The sequence below is a fragment of the Onychostoma macrolepis genome, chromosome 15 (assembly GCF_012432095.1).
Source record: "Onychostoma macrolepis isolate SWU-2019 chromosome 15, ASM1243209v1, whole genome shotgun sequence".
NCBI classification, from domain to species: domain Eukaryota; kingdom Metazoa; phylum Chordata; class Actinopteri; order Cypriniformes; family Cyprinidae; genus Onychostoma; species Onychostoma macrolepis.
The window spans coordinates 2,214,052-2,235,773 of record NC_081169.1 but is presented as its reverse complement, the minus strand read 5'-3'; the positions used below and the strand labels follow the sequence as shown (position 1 = coordinate 2,235,773).

The 21,722-nt window shown below is 35.5% G+C and overlaps 1 protein-coding gene across 1 annotated transcript in view; it reads left to right on the top strand.

The window, feature by feature from the left end:
• The window catches only part of rsrc1 (arginine/serine-rich coiled-coil 1), a 144,472-nt gene that overhangs the window by 29,723 nt on the left and 93,027 nt on the right, over positions 1-21,722 (top strand). Inside the window, exon 4 of the mRNA XM_058799579.1 lies at positions 8,092-8,277. Within this exon, the coding sequence (XP_058655562.1) occupies positions 8,092-8,277 (186 nt within the window). The remainder of the gene's footprint in view (positions 1-8,091; positions 8,278-21,722) is intronic.

Here is a 21,722-nt window from a genome sequence, read left to right as displayed (position 1 = left end):
AAACCATCATGAGAACACCTACTAATTAAAAACACATGCCTGCAACATTATTTAAAAATTCACTCTTCTTTTGCCCCCAACCTCTGTTTGAAAGAACCTTTATATGAAGAAAAAAGAAAAGAGTCATTGCTAAAGATTTATATTTGACTTTTCTGAATATTTATCAAAATGGGGAGAAAAATTAGATTATTTTAGTACAAATCTGTAATGTACTACATCTTTCAGAAGCGGGTCTTGGACAGGAGCAGTCGCTCATATGATTGTGTGTGTTGACAGTGGTGAGTTAGCACCTATTGACTTTCTGACCTTTTACCTCTCTTTGACCTCTGCTTGCGGTGCCCTCTGTGCCACTAATAGAGACGTAATACAGTCTCAGTTCTAGTTAGATAGGAGCGTTTAGGGTGTCACTGTTCTCGTCGAGTGATGGCGGTCACATATGCTGCCACACTTCTTTTTACACATTTATTTCTATCCCTGAACTTCTGAAACGAATGACTGAGCGTAGATCAGAGCTTTCTGCGAGACCTTTGAATTCGACTAAATGACACAGCCTTGTAAGTGTGGGTGGCCCAAGTGTGAGCTGATGTCCTCTCGTCTCAGGCTACGTCTGCATTGCGATATAAACTCACAATTGCAAAAAACCAAAAAGTCAGAATTGCAAGATATAAACTCTCAATTCTGAAAAGAAGTCAGAATTGTAAGATATAAACTCGCAATTGCAAAAAAACAAACAAAAAAAAAAAAGTTCTGTGATCATTTTATTATCAAAATATCCCTGGTGTATCCAGGTTGCACTCATTCGCCATTCTGTGTTTGGTCTAAAATGCATTTGCCCTCATGTTTTGCCGCAGAACAACAAATGCAAGCACATTTTTTAGGATTTCTTTGCAGGTATGTAATAATCTGAAAATTGCACAAACTAACCAGCAACACTGTGAAAGAGAATAGCACATAGCAGGCACATACTGATATAAACATAGATATGTATTGGTGCAATGTGCATCGCAGCTAACCATGCATCGTCATTTAAAAAAAAAAAATGTCTGGATTAATAGGTAGTAACGTTAGTTGTTAAAACAACCAGTATGTGAGTAATATGCATGCTTGTTAATAGCGAGAATTGTTCCTAAAAATAAAGTGTTACCAAATCTGTTTTCACACAAGATGCTCTCTCAAAAGGATGAATTTGCAAATACCATTTTGCTTTGTAGTTTGGACTGGGAAAACAGATTTGGTAACACTTTATTTTAAGGACCATTTCTCACTATTGGCTAGCATGTATATTACTAGAATATTGGCTGTTTATTAGTACTCATAAAGCACATATTCTGCATGATCATATCAAACTAAGCAGTAAATTAGGAATTTATTGAGACAAAGGTAGTAATTAATAGTGAGAACTGAACCTTAAAATAAAGTGTGGCCATTTTTGCAAATATAGTCTAGTTTTCTCAGGACAGAAACACCGTCTCTGTGTGGATGAAAGGCTAGAACTTGGAGAAGATGTATTTTAAAAGTGTCCTGATTAGTTTAGACTTAGCCTCAGACTGGCATATGGCTTCCTTTTTCATGCACTCCTTATGTTTATGAATTGTAAATTACAGATCTGTTATATATTGGTGCTATCTAGTTTAAAACAGACGCCCATTTAAAGAAACACTAGTCTACGAAGGCAAAGCACAGTAACTACACCAGCACTCATCTGGACTAATCCAAGATTTATTTATTTTTGAACCATGCCTTCTTCAACAAAATACAAATGACCAGAATCTGTGGGGTTGCTATTGTATTTAAACATTTAATTACAGTGCTATTCATTTGTAGCCCCCTTTAACTTTGTGTGATAAATTGTGGTGTGTGTAAAAGGAGCAGTGAACATGCGCAGAAAGAAACAGCTTGGGTAATGTTCTCATCAGCTCTGGTAATTAGAGGAATCTCATAAATTACACTTGTGTGGCACTGCATTTAAAGAGCACTCAGAACATCCTGAATTGTTAACATTTTTCATTACGTGGAAACGCCTGGGAACAAGAAGGAACAGCTGTTTGGAGCGCCAGCGCCTGTAGGAAGCCCACATCGCTCATTCAGGGTGAACTTCAGTGCTCTGGAATAAAAACAGTGAGAACTTGTGTCACGCTAATTAAGCAGAAGCTGTTTGTTGCTTCTTTCCGTCAGAGTTTGTCTTCATGAGTTGACTAGATGTTGCTAATATGTTTTTTTTCTGTCGCTTGTTGCAGTGTGATTCCTTCTCAACTGTAACTCCACTTTTACATTATAATCAGTGCATTTAACTAAAGATGGCTCACTGCTCAGTGTAGACCGGGTCAAGACTACGAATCAGAATTGGGACTTGAAGTAGCGTTGCATTCGGAAGTGGCAACATTTGCTTGTTTATAAATTATTATTCAATGACAAAAGGTTGGCATAGTTTTTGGATTGAATATTATCACTCACGCTACGACTGTAGTTAGTGGTTCTCCGCTTCACCTGCAGAGTACAGAGTTTCATCGTTATACTTTTTCGAACTCCAGGTGTACAAACACCTTCTGACCTCCTCGCGTGTCTATTTTTTGGTTTCTAATTCTTAAAAGCAGCGGCCCAGCTGTGAGCGTTGCCAGCTTGCTGTAGATGAGATTTATGTCACGGTGCACAGTAATGCAGCGGCAGTCAGATACCTGATGATACTGTTAGCTTAGGACATTCAATAATTGTAGTTATTGTTTTGCGTTTAGGGCTGAATATTTCACCCAGAAAAGCTAATTTTGCCATTATTTACTTACCTTCATATTCAAACCATTATAATGAAATTTGAGCTACTTGCTGTAAATCTGTCCCTCTTCTATAGTTCTCAAACGCCATTCTTCGTCCCATTTATTAGAACTGAACACATATTCACTGTTAATTAAGAGTTTTCCCTCAATAAACAGCTAGTTAAGGCAGTTGTTAAGTTTAAGTATGGGGTAGATTAAGGGATCTGAAATATGATCATGCAGACATTAATATGTGCTTTTATAAGTGCTAATAAATGACCAGTGTGCTAGTAATATGCATGCTAATAAGCAACTAGTTAATAGTGAGAATTGGGCCTTAAAATAAAGTGTCAAAAATAATAAAATAAATAACTGGAAGGACATAAGGATGACACAATATCTTAAACTGTATTTTCCCCAATCGAATTTGACAACTTAATTTGTTTGGTAGAAAGGAAATGATGTACATAAAACAGTGCTGTTGTTTAAAAGGATATATAATGTTTATCACAACTTTTTTTTTCTTGTGAAATCAACTGAAATTAGTGTTGTTCAGATAACATACTACTTATAATTTTCAGTCGCTTTTTTTGTATTAACTAAAAAATTTTATTTCAGTGAATTCAAATTTTTTAAGGGAACCAGGTTAGTTACTTTAAGTTAAACCAACAATGTTTTTTTTTACAGTGAGCTTCTAATAGAAACGTGTGTCTGAAAAAGTCACGCATCTGATGTCGGTCAGGAGGTTGCAGAGTTTCTTTCTGTCTGGAGCCCATTATTACATCTCTTTCAGACATTTACACCCTAAACACCTAGCGTTAATTTAATTATTCAATTTTCATTCATTTTTAAAGTTTTATTTAGGATTGTTTTGTTTTAATATTTACTTAAAAGTATCAGTTGTGTATAAAGGGGTAGTGCTATGCATTGCATTAAAGCTTGTTGTGTTTTAAGCCTCATGCCCAGTGTCTTTCACTGCCATGTTTTAATTTTGAATTCAGAAATATTTTATCTCACATCACAGAGTGCAAAAACAAGGGCAGTGATTTGGAAGTGAGAACTGAAGTTTTTGTCAAACGTCTGTATAATAAATTAGTGTTTACTGTCTGACTGCATTACAGCGTGGACTGAGTGTGTGTTTATGTGTGTGTGTGTGTGTGTGTGTGGGAATGAAACGAGGAGAGAGCAGAAGAAGAGAAGAAGGGCCACAGCAGGAATAAATAATCATTTGTCCAGGTTAGGATTCCAGCGGTGTATCTTACGTCTGTTAGTTGCACTAGTGCTATCATTCGCCACCATTAATATCCAATTTCATATGAAGCAAGAAACCTTGTTTAGCAGGAATAAAATATGGTCAGATAACAGCAGGACACCATCCTGCTCACATAATTACCCAAACGCAGCGCGGGGAGGGATCAGATCCGCGGCTGGGCAGGGGGCATCGGCGATAAGCGCCCAGCGCGCTCCCACACACTGGTAATTACTTTATTGATAATTTGCAGGGAAAATTGCCTGAGCCAATCGTTGCTGCTAGATTTAATGGATTGGAGAAAAAACTAAAAAAAAAAAAACACCTTTCAAAAGGATTTTAAATATTTTTAGGCCATAGGGGAAGGCTTTTCCTCCGGCGATAATAGCTGAAAGTCATGTAAAATAGCCCACTCTTGGCATGATGCTGCAGGACGCGTGTGCGCTTGTGGCAGGGGATGTTTATCTGGCCATCCCGCATTAACACATTTACCCCCTCGCCTTAAATGAGGTCATAATTCTCTAAGGGTAAGGCCTTGGTAATGAAATTGACATTTAGCAGCCGCACCACAGTCTATTAACTACAATAAATTTAATTTGCAACAGGCCCAGAAGTGAGCTGGGCTGCGGAAAGAGAGAAAGAGATGAATAAACGGCGGACCGGCGGTGCTGGTGTTTATTACATGCGCCTGGCCACAAGTACATTTGCTAAAATAAGACCGCTCTTGTGTTCTCTCGTGTAACTATAACTGCTTTTGCTCTGCCTGCTAAACGATCAGATAAAACAGCGTAAAAAAATAGAAGTGCAGCAGATTTAGTGCTTTTCCAGACTCGGGTTTTGCAAATAGTGATCTGCTTCTAGACCCCGTCTGTAATGTCAGGAATATTGTTAAAGCTGAAACAAGGTTACCTACATCCTTCATAAGAAGGTTTTTGGCAGCTTTTCCAATGCTGAGAATTGTTAAAGCAGTAGTTCACCCAAAAATGAAAATCATTTACTCATGTCGTCACAAACCTGTATGACTTGGATAAATAAAAAAAAAAAGTGATCACCAAAATGCTTTTGGCGTTGTTCAAAATATCTTGTTTTCCACAAAAGACAGAAAGTCGTACAGGTTTGGAAGAACGCGAGGGTGAGAGAGATGCCGGTTTTCACTTTCACTATCCCTAAGCAATGCACATTAGTGCTGCATTATGATGACATTTCAGCACAACAGTTACGAATCTTCCCTGAATTGACTTTACAACGCATGGACCGATATATTGTACTGGAATAAACAAATGCAGACTCAGGCTTTCAGTCTGTGCAATGAAACTATGAAGATTCATCTTGTAGAATTCTGTACTTTAAAAATACGAATTATTACGTTTTAAAACTATTTTATTCTAAACAAAGAGTTAAATTAACATAAATGAATAAGAAATTTGTGTAAAGAATTAAAAATGACTGTTGTGCCATCATTTTCACCACACTAAACAATGGTTCTGCCCTTAACGTTTTATCAAAAGAAACAAGACATATTAAAAAAAAAATATTTCAAATATTTCAAAATCAAGCTGCGTTTTTCTTTTCTTTTCTAAATTGTGCAAAAGCATTTCATTTTGTGTATTTCGGATAGTGGGAAAGTGTTTTTTTTTTTTTAATGTGTTTCAATATTTAAAAAAAAAAAAAAAAAAATCAATTTCTATTTCCATAGATTTCTGTTGTTGACATTTGTCATCATTAATGTTGGAGATCATAGCTTTTATGCTATAGAATGTTAAAGGTACGTTAGTGTAGCTTTATATTGTTGCAAACTATAAGCTATGTTGACATGATTTTAGGGTCACATGATCATGTTAGTTTTAAATTGGTGTGATTATTTGATCTTATGGCTTGTGTATTTTGATATGGCTCCTGATTTGGCATGGATTGCGTAAAAGCATAGTCTTGTTTGGCTTTTAATGGACAAATGAAATGAAAAGAGTGTGAAAAGCAAGTTTATTTCCTACAAAAAACTCTTTTTAATTGAAAATAGAATCGGTACAGAAGTGTGTGTGTGTCACGGTGTGGATGTATGAGTCTGGAGTCTGTTGCTTTGGTAAGTAAAATCCTTTAAATCTCGCTGTATTCTCTGGCTGTCTGAAGGATCAATACAGCATGTGTCCAGTCATAGCGAGCTCCTCCCTAATGGCCACTTCATACAGCCAATAGGCTTTGGCATGAGTGCTTGTAAGTGACACCAATGACCGCTCATGAAAACAGTGATTAGTCATGATCTGACTTTAAAAATACGGTAACAACTCTACACATGCACATTACTTTTGTTATTAGTTATGATGTGATTTTTGGTATGGTTTGCAGCATGATCCAATAAATGGTCCAGTTGTTTGTGACACCAACACTATAAAGACATTTTTAGTTCACCTAAAAGTTTAAATCCTGTCATTTGCTTACCCTCATGTCCTTTGTGACCTGTATGATTTGCTTTATTGTGTGAAAGACTGAAGAAGATATTTTTTGTCAGTGGGCACCATTGTTGTTTGGTTACCAGTATTCTTCAAAACATCATATTTTCCCTGTCATCGTAACCAGACCTTCTGAACTTACAGATATGATATAGACACATAAGGACAAACTACACATAAACCTGAAATTTCCTGCCAAATCTAACCCAACCACTCAAAATATAAATCACTGACTTGAGACTCAATAGTGAACCAAAGGAAGGAAAACTACTCAATGATGGAATTTAGTTTTTACCTCAAAAATGAGGTTTTGCTTTGAAGTCTATATGAATCCGGGTAAAATTAAAGCGGAAGAGGGGTATTTCTATAGTCGGCTGATTGGTTTAGAGAAGATGAAGAGTTCACACGGACAGAGGTTCACAGCGATAGAGCGGTCGTTCATTTTCAGTGAGAGCTGCCGATGACCAATCTTTCCTACAAATAGCCAGACAGAGTGCAACTACATGGACAAGAATCTGAGGTCTTGAGACGGCTCTTCAAAACATGACCAGCTGCTTTATGAAAATGCACGATCAAAAGTAGTCGTTCATGCTTAATATAGTATGTTAGTCTTCAGGAAGGGCAAAAATACACGCTTTCTTAAGATTTACAGCAAATACTAATATATAATGACAACATGATGTACTAGTTTTTCTGGTAACACTTTAGTTTAGGGACCAATTCTCAGTATTAATAGTTGCTCTTAATAGCATGCATATTACTAGCATATTGCCGTTTATTAGTAATTATAAAGCATCTTATTCTGCATGAGCATATTTTAGATCCCTTAATCCTTAAACCCATACCCATTAGGAGTTTACTGAGACAGAACTCATAGTCGGTCCCCAAACTAAACTGATTTTCTTGTGTAGTTTGTTACTTTTGTAACAGGTCTATAATAATGAATGTGCAAGACACTGAAAGACGTCCGTGTGATGTGGGTCCCTATAATATATAGCCAATTTCAGTTTTACTGTCCTGGGGATTTTATATTATAAATATATTTAATTTATAAATAACATATTTTTCTTAAATATGTACATGCATGTATTTGTGACCCTGGAGCACAAAACCAGTCTTGAGTCGCTGGGGTATATTTGTAGCAATAGCCAAAAATACACTGTATGGGTCAAAATTATCAATTTTTCTTTATGCCAAAAATCATTAGGAAATTAATTAAAGATCATGTTCCATGAAGATATTTTGTACATTTCTTACCGTAAATATATAAAAACTTCATTTTTGATTAGTAATATGCATTGCTAAGAACTTCATTTGGACAACTTTAAAGGCGATTTTCTCAATATTTTGATTTTTTTTGCACCCAATTTTGAAAAATTGACACTTAAGACTGGTTTTGTGGTCCAGGGTCACATTTATATTTATATGTACATAAATATACACAGTACACACACATATAATTTGTAAACAAAAACTTTTATTTTGGATGCGATTAATCTTGATTAATCGTTTGACAGCACTAATAATAATCTTTCTTTTGGATGCTCAACCCAACCCTTACTTTGGACTGGTTTCGCTTTTTCAAGTTACTTTAGATGTTTAGTCAGTTTCAATGTAACGTTTGTGTATTGTGTGTTTCTTGGAGGTCTCGCTCCCGTCACCGAAGGTCTCGCAGTGGCAGCAGCGGTCGATCCAGCAGAAAACGCAGTCGCAGCAGAGATCGAGATCGTGGCCAGCGCCGAACCCGAGACAGAGACAAAGACCGGACACGGGACAGAACTAAAGACAAAGACACGGACAAAGCCAAAGACAAAGAAAAACAAAAACAAAGGTAATACTTTCTTTTTGTGACATTTCAATTTCTAGTTTTCTCTAGCACACACACACACACACACACTCCCAGACTGCACCGAGCCATCAATACACCCGTCTCATGTCTGTGTAGGAAATCTTATAGTTTGGATTCAGCTGAGAGTTTAGCTCAATCGTGTGGTAGGCCTCATCCATCCAGCCTGATATCTGCCCTTCAAACTCAGTGTATACACCGTCCCGCTGGGCGTCTAATGCGTTTGCATCTCTCTCCCCGTCTTGATTTATGCCCCAGTGTAATATGCGTGAGCAAGAGCTAACTGCATTTCCATCCAGCTCTGCTGTTCGCCGCTCTCAAACCCTTCCTCGACTCCAGAGAGACAAAGCGTTCTCCGTTTCACTTCCAGTGACAGCAGTCAGCAGGACCCAACTCATTGGCTAAACTAGCTTACAACACGGAAACACCAGTAATTATGCACAATCTGTTCAAGATGTTGTTGATCTTTACAGATTTCTGACGTTCTGATGTTTGGACGGGTCTGGAAATGTTTCCAAATAAAGGTATACATCTGACTAAGTGACGGCAGTAATTATTACACGTAGCATTCATCATTAGGTGTAATAATTTGTGGGGCCTGTGAAGCTGCTGTCGGTGAGCGTTGATTGGCTGTGAAGTAAGCCGCTAATGAGAGCATAGTCACATGTCCATAAACAACCTCTAGAGAGAAATGGACTGCTTGCACAACTATTCCCGTGTTCTGCTTAATTACAGCGTTAATTGCATCTACACACAGACAGTTACACATGAGAACGCATTATTAATATTGCTTCATTTTAGGGCTGTCAGTTGTTTAAAACAGTGAATCACATTCTCTGTTTTTAGCATAAATCATATTAAACCTACTGAAATGTGCCTATAAATATGTTTTCTTTTCCAAATGTGCATAATTTAGGTCACACTTTAGTTTGGGGACCGATTCTCACTGTTAACATAGTATTAACTATTACTTTTGCATCAGTAAACTCCAGTTTGCTGCTTATTAATAGTTAGAATGTATGAATGAATAAATAGTTAGTTAGTTATTGTGCAGTGATGACTCATATCATGTTATAAGAATTTGGTTATGTTGCTCACCCTTAAATTTACCAGTGATTCAGTGTTAAATAAGGCAACCACATGAGTTTTGTACAATCAGATATCATTTTAATGCTTAAGAAGGAAAGAAAAAAACTCTTTGGAACGTATTTGGGAAATAGGGACAGCTTTCCCAACAATTAAAGTCCTGTCATTAATTACTCGCTCTCGTGATATCCAAACCTGTATTTCTTGAAAATGCAAGTTAATGTTATTTGCTAAAACACAAACAGACACAGACACACACACACACACACACACACACGTTTATGTACACAAACAAACTATATTGTGTATTGCAGGCTTTCTTTTTCACAGAGATGAACTTTATCATCATATGATTGAGGCTCAGATCACTGAAGCCTACGATCATTCAGTTACAAAAATAAATTCAAAACCTGTGCTAACTGTAGTAAAACAAGTTGACAAAAATATGGAATCAAATATTTGGTCAAAATATAGCATAATGAGATTTATAAGCTATTTTTTTGGCAGGCCGGTCATTTTTTTACTGGAAACACTACAAGTGTGACTTCGTCCAATTTTGTGCAAAATAAAAGCATTTCAAAACAAACTTCCTGGCTAAACAAAGCACACTAGTGTGATAAACAATGCAAATTTATTTTCATATTTATTGAATATTGACAAAATTATCCACAAATAATGCTTTTTTTCACACAAAAACTGAGGTGCATAAAATCAGATTAATGACGTCTATGATCAGTCAGCTCCAAAAACTACAAATCCTGTCCTGATTGAAAGTAAACGAGCTGAGTGGTAATAATACAGCATAACGAGAGATTTACAGGCATTTTTTTTAAAGGCCAGTTATGTTTGACTGGGAACACCAAAGGTGATATAGGGTTTTTTTAAATATAGTTGCAGAGCTGCTTGCTTGTCGATTCCTCAGGTGATCTGGTGAAACGACTGGACGAGACACGATTTAATTGAATTGAATAAAAGTGATTCTAAATCTAACAAAGAACTAGTGATGAATGAGTGTAAGTAGTAAACACACAGTTTGATCCCCAGACACTGGCTGCTATTCTCTAGTCTCTGTGTGTGTGTGTATGTGTGTATGTGTGTGTATTTAGTTTCTCTGCAGCTTATGTGTCCTGAGGGAGTCAATAGATGTAATTGTGGCTGTAATTAGGGGATGTGGCTGGCATGACATTAACATAATGGAGGGACAAACACAAATGAGCAAACACAGGGGCCGTTATCTTAAACACTTTAGACCCTTGGGACCCCAGCCTTAATCTGAGCTTCAATCTCCAGGAGCTCCATTCACACTGATGTGTTTGTTCACTCACACACTGCCCTGTACACCTTCACCACCGTCTCTACTTATGACTCGTCAAAGTTGGTTTATTGTAATTTCTTTTATGAAACAGATATTTGAAGCGGTGATAGGATGGTGTAGAAGCGGTCTGTGTTCTGTATGCAAGTATAACTGGAAACCAGTGAGCAATGAAGTTAAAGAGGTGTAACATGCTCTCATTTGGGCTCATCGAAGACCAAAAAATATAGTTTTTGTTGTGTTTAAAGAGTGTGCATTTGCCTATATGTGAGAGGGAATCCCGGAGTATGACATGAGAGTGAACCCCCAATGAATTAAGCATAAAATAAAGCTGGGGAACAGCAATGGTGAAGTCTTGAGTATCCTGGTTGGGGTATTTTGACAGGTTTCTGGGCACTGATAGGGTGCTGTGGTTGATTTCTAGGCAATAGGGGCTTTCATATTTACTGCCCTTTCCAGAAAATCACCACTAAATAAAGAATTTGAGAATGTGCTAAATAGGCGTCTTTGACCATTGTGTCATCTCACTTTCTTTTGAAGACTCACACGTTTTAAGTACTAGGCATGGCTTTGGTCTTCTAGATGGTTCATAGTCAGGCAGACAGGCAAAAGCCATATTTGGATGGTGTAAGTATTATAGAATATTATTGATATTATAGTATTTACCAAAGATCCATCGTAATTTTAATCCTGTCCTAATCGACCATCGCAGCAAATGTTCCAGACTTGTTTCTGAACTGAGCTTAAAGATGGCAATGTACTTTACCTTCTATAAAAACAAGCCCCAGTTGTCACAGTAGTCCTGTGTGAGTTGACATGCTAGTAAAGCCAGTGAATGTCCTGCTGAGTAACACGTCCAGCCTGGAAATCCTTCAACTACTGTTGATTCTCAAGTGTCTGAACTGGACGTTGGTCAATGACACCAGAAATGAAGAGACAAGGTCCATAACATAGTGCTGGCTGTTGAATATGGACATAGAGAGTTGAATGGAAATAATAGGCTATAATCAAAATAATCAATTATTTTATTTACATTTCTTATGCATTTCAAATTTGTGAAATAATCTCTGTCTATGATTGATGCATGCAGTAGCCGTGACCGTAAAGACTTATACATTGTTACAAAAAAACTAATTGGATGTTTTTGAAAAAAAATGAACTGAAATGAATTTGGAGACCTTGTTTTTATTTTCTTAACACAAAGATTGACAAAGATATAAAAATCAGTATGAATGCAATAGGATTCCAGCACTTTCGTTACAGTGCAATTGACAAAATAATAGTAGGTTTGCTTGACAATGCGGTTGCTGGGTAATCAGGATAGTTGCAAGGTTGCCAGGGAGTTCTGAGAAGTTGTTGTTGCTAGGTGGTTTCTGTTGTGTTCTGGGTGGTTGCTAGGGCGTTTCTAAGCAGTTGCTAAGGTGTTCTAGTGTTTTTGATACTATGCAATTAAATAAAGCAAACCATTAAAGGCAAGGTGCTGGTTGTGTTTGTTTTCACTACACACACATGTAAGCGCATTAATAATTTTTTCTATAGCATCAGCCTACAACATATTTTAGACATGGATTCAAATAATTCAGAGAACAAAAACAAAAGAAATGTTGGGTTTTCTGTCTGTGAACGTTTGCCTGTTGTTTGGCACCGACAAAATAGTCAATCCAAGATTTGGTGATAATATAGCATAACAAAAAATTAATAAGCTGTTTTTTGTAGGCTGGTCATTTTTGACAGAGGACACCACAAAAGTGGGAGAAAAGGGGGGGTGTCAATATATCCTGTATGAGCAAAGTCAATAAGTTTTAGTCCAATATGATAACATTAACTAGCATTTTCAGAAAAATTAAAATCCGAACGCAACGTGTTGTCTTTGGGCTTGATTTCAGCACAGAAATCTGTTGTGAAATGATGCCTTTTTAAATATTGTTTATGTTTGGCATACTTTTACTTACAGCAGATGATTGTGATTAAAATGAGCCTGGTTACTGGTCAGCAATGGATTGGCAGTATAGTGTGCAACTCTGTCAATGCAGCTTAATTATGACAAAAAGCATAACTGTTGATAATTTCCCTTGATATTGTAATCATGATTGATGAATAGAATTTACATAAAAATACTTTTTGTGTGTGTGGTAACTTCATGCCATTACACATTCAAAATCAGAGAGCCATTTCACGATTATTGCTCAATTTGATATTGTTTCTCTTAGTTACGTGAAAAACAACTTTCATTCAAATAGTGAATAAAAAAATTGCAGTAAGTGAGCGAAGAATCCATATGCTGTGTGCAGAACGATGCAAATGATCATAAACAGCCGATAATCAATATAATGACAGTAGTTTAAAACAACATGACTAATGAGGATTATGATAATATGATTATGCTAATGCAGCGCGTGTGTATGTGAATCACACATCCATCAATCACTCTTACAGTGTAGACGCTTAGGGACAGACGCACATGAGAAGCTCTACCCTGCTGCTTCCGGTTGGCTTTTCTCCTCAAATAGCTTTCTCTTTTTTTTTGTTCCTGGGTTTTGTTGTGGTTTGTTAACCTGCTGTATGCACTCTGACACACACACACACATTTGAAGAGCTTCATGAGTGATTTGAATCTGCGCTGCAGATCGTGTGTGTGTGTGTGTGTGTGTGTGGGGGGATCAAAGGGGAAGCGGCGCGGCGTGGCGGGGCGCTTACAGACCCACGTGTGGTGTTGTTTTCATGAAAGATTGATCAGACCTCTAGGATGACAGCAGGCTTCTCCACACCCAGCACAATGTGTTTCCATGCAAAATTTATTGAAAAAGACGAGACACTGTAAAGCGATCTTGTTGCCTATTAAGGCAAAAGCAGTTATTGTGCTCTGTGTGTGTGTGTACCTACTTAATCATATTTTAATTTATTTGAGGATATTTTGTACCCAGATGTGAGCTAAATCTGACACAACCTCTTTTGGAGTTGTCTTCATTTGTGAAAATGGTGTAAAAATAAAGTAAATATGTATTTTTTTTATCATTTATTTTTTGTAAAAATGCAGAAAGTTTTAGAAAGTAATCCTGTAAAAAGTTTTTGTAATTAATTTACAGGAAAAGACTGCAAAAATGCTACAGAATGAAAAAAATAACTATTTTTATAAAGATTTAACTATCTTTACACCCATTATATGATTATCTTTCATATACATTTTATCTAAATTTCAAATGTTTTGTTTATTTTTATTTTTGGTATCAGTAGTGTATACTGTATGAGCATGTTTTTAAAAATATATATATTTTCTGTAATTTAACAGTTTTTAACAGTTTTTTTTTTTTTTTTTACAATGTAGAAATACATTTTGTTCAACATCAGCAGGATGCAGTCAAGTTCTCTTGGTAATATGACTTTTTAGCCATTTCTTGAATGTTGTAAGTTTAGGGCTGCAACAAATTATTATTCTTTTATAATATATTAATCCAACAATGATTAATTTCACAAATTAATCAGTAAGGTTTGAATGATTATTCAGCTTTTGCAGTTAGTTAAAGTACTGAATTATACATATTCTATATATTCATATACACATAGAGCTGCTTTATAGCAGAAAATCAAGTTGCAATTCTAACCGAAAACAACACTGACACTGTTTTTTTTTTATGCTAAATACTGTAAAGCTGCTTGATTTAAAGCAATCAATTATATATTTAAATGCGATGTGACTTCACTGTAGTGCCTCATCACAGAGCTGGAGCAGACATATCTACATCACTGTGATCAGATGCTTTCTTAACTGCTGTTTTCCACACTGTCATGTTTGTTGTGTTTATTTCATTATTGAGAGGATAAGACACAGCGTATATTTACATATTCATCTAAACATCATTCTCAGCAGCGTTGGGATGTTCGCTAACAGTAAAGAACTAACATATCGAACTTTTTAAGCAAAGAATGAAAAAGAACTTTGCTGCGAGTATATTTGGGTCTTTACACATGACAGCATTGTTTGTTTGTAGTTTTGTAAATCTTTCCCACACACTACTGGTTCACTTCATTTGCATGTCTTCCTCTATTGGATTGGATTGCAGGTGGGCTGAATTAGTCTTGCGCTACAGCGCCACACTGGTCAAACCGCATTACTGCAGGCTCTTAGATCATATGAGATCAAGTCACTATTTGGCAACACAAATATTTGTCGACAAATGTTTATTGTCGATAATGTTGGCTAGTCATTTCAGCCCTAATTGTAAGAAATTAAATTTTCTGTGTTGTGAGATGTTAACTTGCATTTGCAAAAAAATAAACTTGCAATTTTGAGAAGAAAAGCAGGATTTGTGAGAAATCAACTCACAATCGCGAGAAAAAAGATTTTTTTTGTTTTTTCTGTGGTATAAAAAACAGATTTGTGAAAATTAAAATTAGAATTCTGAGGAAAAAAGTAAGAATTGTGAGATATAAGCTTGCACTTCTGAGAAAAAAAAAAAAGTCTGAATAGACATACATAAGAAAAAAAAGTCAAAATTGTAAGATGAAAAGTTACAATAACCTTTTTTTTTTTTTTTACATTTTGTGTCGTAAAAAAACTTCCATATACGTGATACTGAATGTTTCCAAAAAGATGCCTCTTAGATGGCAACATGATTGCTGACTTTAATAATAATGCTGATCACTTTTTTAAAAAGACCTTGCATCTGAGTTTTGGGTGTTGCATTTACAAAATCTTGAAATGCTGTTTAGTGTGTTTGATGTGGGTATGGACATTAGCTGCCCCAGCTCTGCGTGTGTGTGTGTGTGTGTGTGTGTAAGGACTGCTCTGGCCACCGCTAATCACAATGGAAACACCCCATGTGAGCGAAGGAAAGCTGGAACAATCCACTTACTGGCCTCTGTAATCTGGTTAAGCATTAGGAGGCAGTTAAAGCGCACACACATGCCTGGAGCCGCTGGGAGGACGGGCACACTTCGTCAAAGCTTTCCCAGCTTTTAACATGTTAAGCATTTTCTGATTATGTTCACAATTCTTGTTTTACTGCCTTGTGGGGGTTTATTAGTTTAGTTTAATCATAACCACAATCACAGTCACTCGCACACACAGAGATCCAGCCCTGGAGCGTGATGACGGCGCTCCGGCAAAACCAAATGAAATCCCACAATCCAATTAAAGTGATCTGCTCATGCTGAGCTGTGCAGTCGCCATCCACAACAAACTCATATCTAATCAGTAGAGCCTCGCTCCGGCCCACTTTTACGGCCGTTTCGCGGGGCCGCTCCTGATGGGCCTGTAATGCGTTTGCGTCCGTGGCTGCGCTGTTTTATGGTCCAGACAGACAGAGCGAGGACTGATTAGAGCCGGAACAGCTGCTTATGAGATCCTGACATGACAGACCTCTTTCTGGATTTAGCAGCATTATGGAAATGTGCTTGTCAACACATCCACTTCCCCGTTTAGATACAGCGTGTGGTGTTTTTAATCACTGTCCTCTCTCGTGATCTCTCGCTCTCTTCAGCAAACAGCGGAATAAGACTTCAGATCAGTCTTATTTTAGTATCGTTGCGACACACTTATAGTTTTTGTTAACATTTTGAATTTTTGATGTTTTTGTCATTTTCATTAGTTTTTATTTATTTATTATTATGTCTATAGTTTTTTTTTATTATTAATTTTTATTTTAGTTTTAGTTATTTTATTATATTTAAGTTTGGTGACATTATGATTTTTAAAGTCTCTTCTGCTCACCAAGGCTGCATTAGAAAAAACTAGTGCTGTCAAACGATTAATCGCATCCAAAATAAAAGTTTTTGTTTACACAATATATGTGTTTACACTGTGTATATACACATACATTATATATTTTGAAAATATTTATATTCATATAATTTATATTATATAAAAATATATTTAATATATAAATATAACATTTTTCTTAAATATATACATGCATGTGTTTGTATTTATATATACATAATAAATATACACAGTACACACACATATAATATTTAAACAAAAACAATTATTTTGGATGAGATTAATCATTTGATTAGTTTGATTGATAGTAAAAACACAAATTTTGTGAAATATTACTATTTAAAATTTTCTGTGTGAATATCTGTTAAACTGTAATTTATTTCTGTGATGCGCAGCTGTATTTTCAGCATCATTACTGCAGTCTTCAGTGTCACATGATCTTCAGAAATCATTCTGATATGCTGATTTGCTGCTCGAGAAACATTTCTGATCATTATCAATGTTGAAAGTGTCCAAGAAATTGCATGACAAACTTTTTTAACATTGTTAAAAATAAGAACCATTATTAATAAACCCATTAATTAAACCCATGGCCTTGGTGTTGCGAGCGCAATACTGTTTGAACTACAGGTAGACCTACATTAAAATACTGTATTTTTAAGGAATACGCAGGGTTTCAAGTTAAGCTTTTTGCTGTCTGTTACCACAGTAAATCATTTTGCCAAAGTCGAATTATAAATGATTAAAAGACTTTTATTTTGACAGTGCTAAGAATTGCCAGTTCCTGAGCATCAGCTCTCCTGTTTTAATAAATTATTACACAGAACTGTTAACCAAAATAGTTAAATGTAGTATAGTATAAATAGTAGTGTTTGCTTTTCAATAAGGTAGACGCTTATAATACTTTCCCATCTACTGTCAGCATTCAGCAGATATTCTTTATATGAGTCTCTGAACGTCTAATAAACATTTAATTTCACAAACCTTGAACACTTTGGCAAATCCAGCTGTGAGATCTTCTGAAGTGTGCATTTTGTAGATTGCATAAAAACCTGTGTGCAATGTGCAAATAGGATGCAGATATTTATTTATTCATTGAATTATATTTATGTAATTTATATATTATATTATGTTTATGTATATATCAGTGGTGTTCTCAGTCCTCAGTTTTTTTTTTTTTTTTTAATCAAATGTAAATTCTTGGTTTAGTCACATTTCCTTGGTTAAATAAACATTACTTACACTCATAAAAAGAAAAAAAAAAAATTTACATTAACAATGTAATCAATATTCTATTTATTAAAGCCATCACATTTTTTAAGCATTTTACATTTATTCCAAATAAATAACTCAAGGCAGTAACCATTTAAACACTATATTTTATTTGTGAACTTATGTTAAGCTATTCTTTTTAATAGTTAACTTTAAACTATTTTTGAATTTTTCGGATCATGAGTCTTTAAAGCTCGGCAACTATTGGTCACAGACTACAGATTTACTTTAAATTTCACCAAGCTGATTACTCACTAAAAACTCCCACACAGGAGATTTCAGAAGTTAGGTTATTTATTTATTTATTTTGTTGCTAATTGACATGTTCTATAATTATTATTTCTTATCTCCTACATTTAATTCCTGCTGGACAATAACCAATACTATGTATTCTATTATATTTTTCCTATATTTTCCTAATTACAATTTTATGATTAATTCATATACTACAAACACTTTTTTTGCCATTTTTTTTTACCACAGAATAAAGCAGAAAATATGTTTTATAGTTTCTAAAAGCTACTATTGACATGCCAATTAGCACTGCATTATTCATGTACTTTATTCATTACCAGGGGATGATTTAGAAAAACACATAAAAACCATATATTCTCACGATCGTGTGTTGTCTTCATGTTTCATCATTCTGCTTTTCATTCAGCTTAGCTATAGCAATAGCTGGGTGGCTTTGTCCATATTAGGGCTTTCCCTGGCACGTCACAAGTTATTACTTCTATGAGTCCGTTTTGAACTATATGCGCAAGAGCGCCCTCCGGCTTCAGCTATGAACGAAACATACACTGAATAAGAGTGTTTAGCGCTCCGTAATGTTCACATCTCCTCATTTTGGATGCGAATAAGCATCAGGTCCTGCAAAGACTTATCTTATCTCTTTGAATTTAAATCTAAATTTATTCACTCTGGCCCTCGAGTAAATCTCTACGTGAACACACACGCATGAAAAAAGTGTGCGAGATGAATTTACGTTTTATTAAAAGTGGGGTGGACACGTCCCCTGCATCCCAATGTATTCTACACCTATGCTTCCACAGATCATGTTTTCATGTCATTTTAAGTCTTTATTTTGACACAACAAAGTGGTTATATTGTTAATTCAGACTGATTTGCGAATACAAATCCAAGAGGCGAGATTTATCGCAATGAACCAATCACACCCGAATATAACCAGGAATTGATTTTCCTCCATTCATTCTCAATTACCCCCCACCAAACTCACAGCACGCTTTAGGGGGTCTGTTAAAACTCAATGGGCTGAGGGGAGGCGAGAGAGACGCGGACTCCTGCTGGTGTCACTGTTGGACAGTGTTTCTTTAGAAGACAAGTGATTTATACACTTTTTACTGTTATATTTTATAATACTGGCGTTGTTTTATTTTTGTACTACAAACTTTTTTCTCCTCCAATATTTTGAGGAGGCACTGCCTCCCTTGCCTCCTCGGAGGAAACGCCCCGGTATATGTTATGCATATGTATTTATTTAAAAAAATATGATTCCCCGTGCACTTACATGTACCAGATTACTGATTGCACTGTTGGTTACAGTGTTTACTCTCTATTACTTACTGTTTATACTTTTCTATAGAATCAAGAAGTTGCCATCTAAAGTACAAATTTATTTTTTATGAAGTTTATTTTTTTTTCGTATAATTCAAGTTATTTATATCTAATTTAGTAAATATTGTGTAAAAAATAATTTTATTTCAGCAGTGTTAGGCATGTGTTTTAATATCTTTAAATTAAATATCGTGATGTATTTATCAGCTTTATATCAGCCACACTTTTCTCCAAGATATCGGCAGCGGCCATCAAAAAATTGATCGAATTGATTGAATGTCGACCACTAAATTTGACTTGCACTTCAGTTCGTAATCACATTGTCAAATGCACTTCATTGCTCTCTGATGGCAGCGATGATGACTGAAGAACTGACAAACCATCACATTGCTCACATCTGATCCAAACCTTTTTCTCAGCAATCGCAGAGCCACGTGTCACAAACGCTGATGATTATCCATGATGACTATGTGTCGTTATGCGTCTAATGGATTTCATTCGACTGAAGCTGTGTGTGGACGTGTGTATTCCAGTATTATGACAAGCACTTCATCAATACATACTCTAATGAAGAAGTGTGAAACATGAACCAGATCAGTCCACGATCAATGTATATCCTCAGCTGATAAAATAAGGGGAAATGGCAAATAACTCTTTTCTTTGAACAGTATTATTTAGGGGTAGCCAACTAGCAATAACGTGACAATCATTCTCATCTTGTCAGATTTTCCTACTCTCTCTGCTCTTATTGTGTGGCGTTTGATTGAGATGTCGAGATCTATCTTTTATGTTATAGTTTTTATTTCCCTTGTGCTGTTTAATCATGCGCTCTGTGGAAGCTGGCTGGTTCTCTTGTACTTTCCCTGTGCCGTTTCTGTACAGATAGACAGATTGTTGACATCACTCACTGTGTAAGAGCTTTGAAAGCGTACGAGTGTTTGAAAGCTGGTTAATTTGCAGCCGTACACACGGGCAGGGAAGTGTGTGGGTGCCATGTTTACCATTCAGACCCAAATGAATCACGCTGATAAATTATGGACAAGAGATTGTTATGACTTCCACATCAGTCCGTTTGCTATTTTCACCAAACTGCCCAGTGTAGACCTTTGAAAGGCTTATTAGAGGTGAAGTCAAAAAGCACTTTTAACGTGATTGTGTGTTTGGGGTGTGTTTTCATGTTTTCATTCAGTGTGATTACAGTGTTTCCCGCAGGATTCTGTGAGACTGCCTCGCGACCTTTTTGACTCCAAGGCCCCCCCGTTGTCAAAAACAATAGTTGATTATATTTATGATACTCCTGCTTTAGTAACAAAGCGGCTCATTTTCAAACTTTTGGCAACATACAGAAAATAACTGAATAATAATAACAATATGATTAAATTAAGTGAATGTTCTTCATGGTTTTTATTACCAGTAAATTTACATGACTTTCCTAGTTTGTGATTACATGGTTTTTAAATGATCTTTTATTCACAAATAGCAATTTCTGCATAATAAAATATTTTAGAGCTTCACAAAATGTGTATTCATTTGTAAATAAAAAATAGATAAAATAAATAAGAAGAAATTAAAAGTAATTATTTTAAATGAATTTTTTAATTAAAAATAAAGTCATTTAATAATAATAATTATTATTATTATTTTTTTTTTTTTAATATATTGGTTGTCCAAGATCATGAAAGCCATGGTTCTTAAAAGTAAATAAATAAATAATTGTGAAAGGGAACAAATTTCATTAAAACATTTGATTTCATCTTACTTCTTAATTTTCAGCTGATTTTGCTTATTTTAAACTGTTTAGTCTTATTTGAATTCATTTGAATCTGTCTTGTGACCCCCTGGTTGAGAACTACTGTTTAAGGAGGACTCCTCATGGTCCCTCATAAGAAAATGTTGTACATTTTTAAAGTTAAATGAAGCAATCTGGTGCACTTTGAGAGCAAACCTAAGAGTTCAGATCTCTATCAGAGACCAAACTGAACTGAACAGAGTAAAAACTAAATAAATCAAGTCTTTGCATTGACTTTTGTCAATGTATTGACTTGGATTTTTAGTTGTTATAGTGTCTCACATTACACTCACACTGTTGTTTTTAGGAAGCCAAACAATTTGCATAATAATAAGACAGAAACATTACTATAGTAATGCAACTGCACTGTAAAATAAAAATAAATATTTAATAATTATATGGATAATATTAACTTTTCAGTTAAAAACAAAAAAAACACATTATTGGGTTTGCCTGAAAAAAATGAGTGTGAACCGTGCCGCTCTGAGACGCTTGAAAACAACGGATCACAAGCTGCATGTGTGTAAATGAGCACAATAGAGCTTCTCTCTAAAACACAGCGTAACAGACTATATACTTATTTAATTAAGTCACAGCCGTTTGTGATTTGATAATTACACTAAGCCATATTATAATTTCAATTTTATTTGTTTTGTTTTGACAGAAGCATTGCCAAA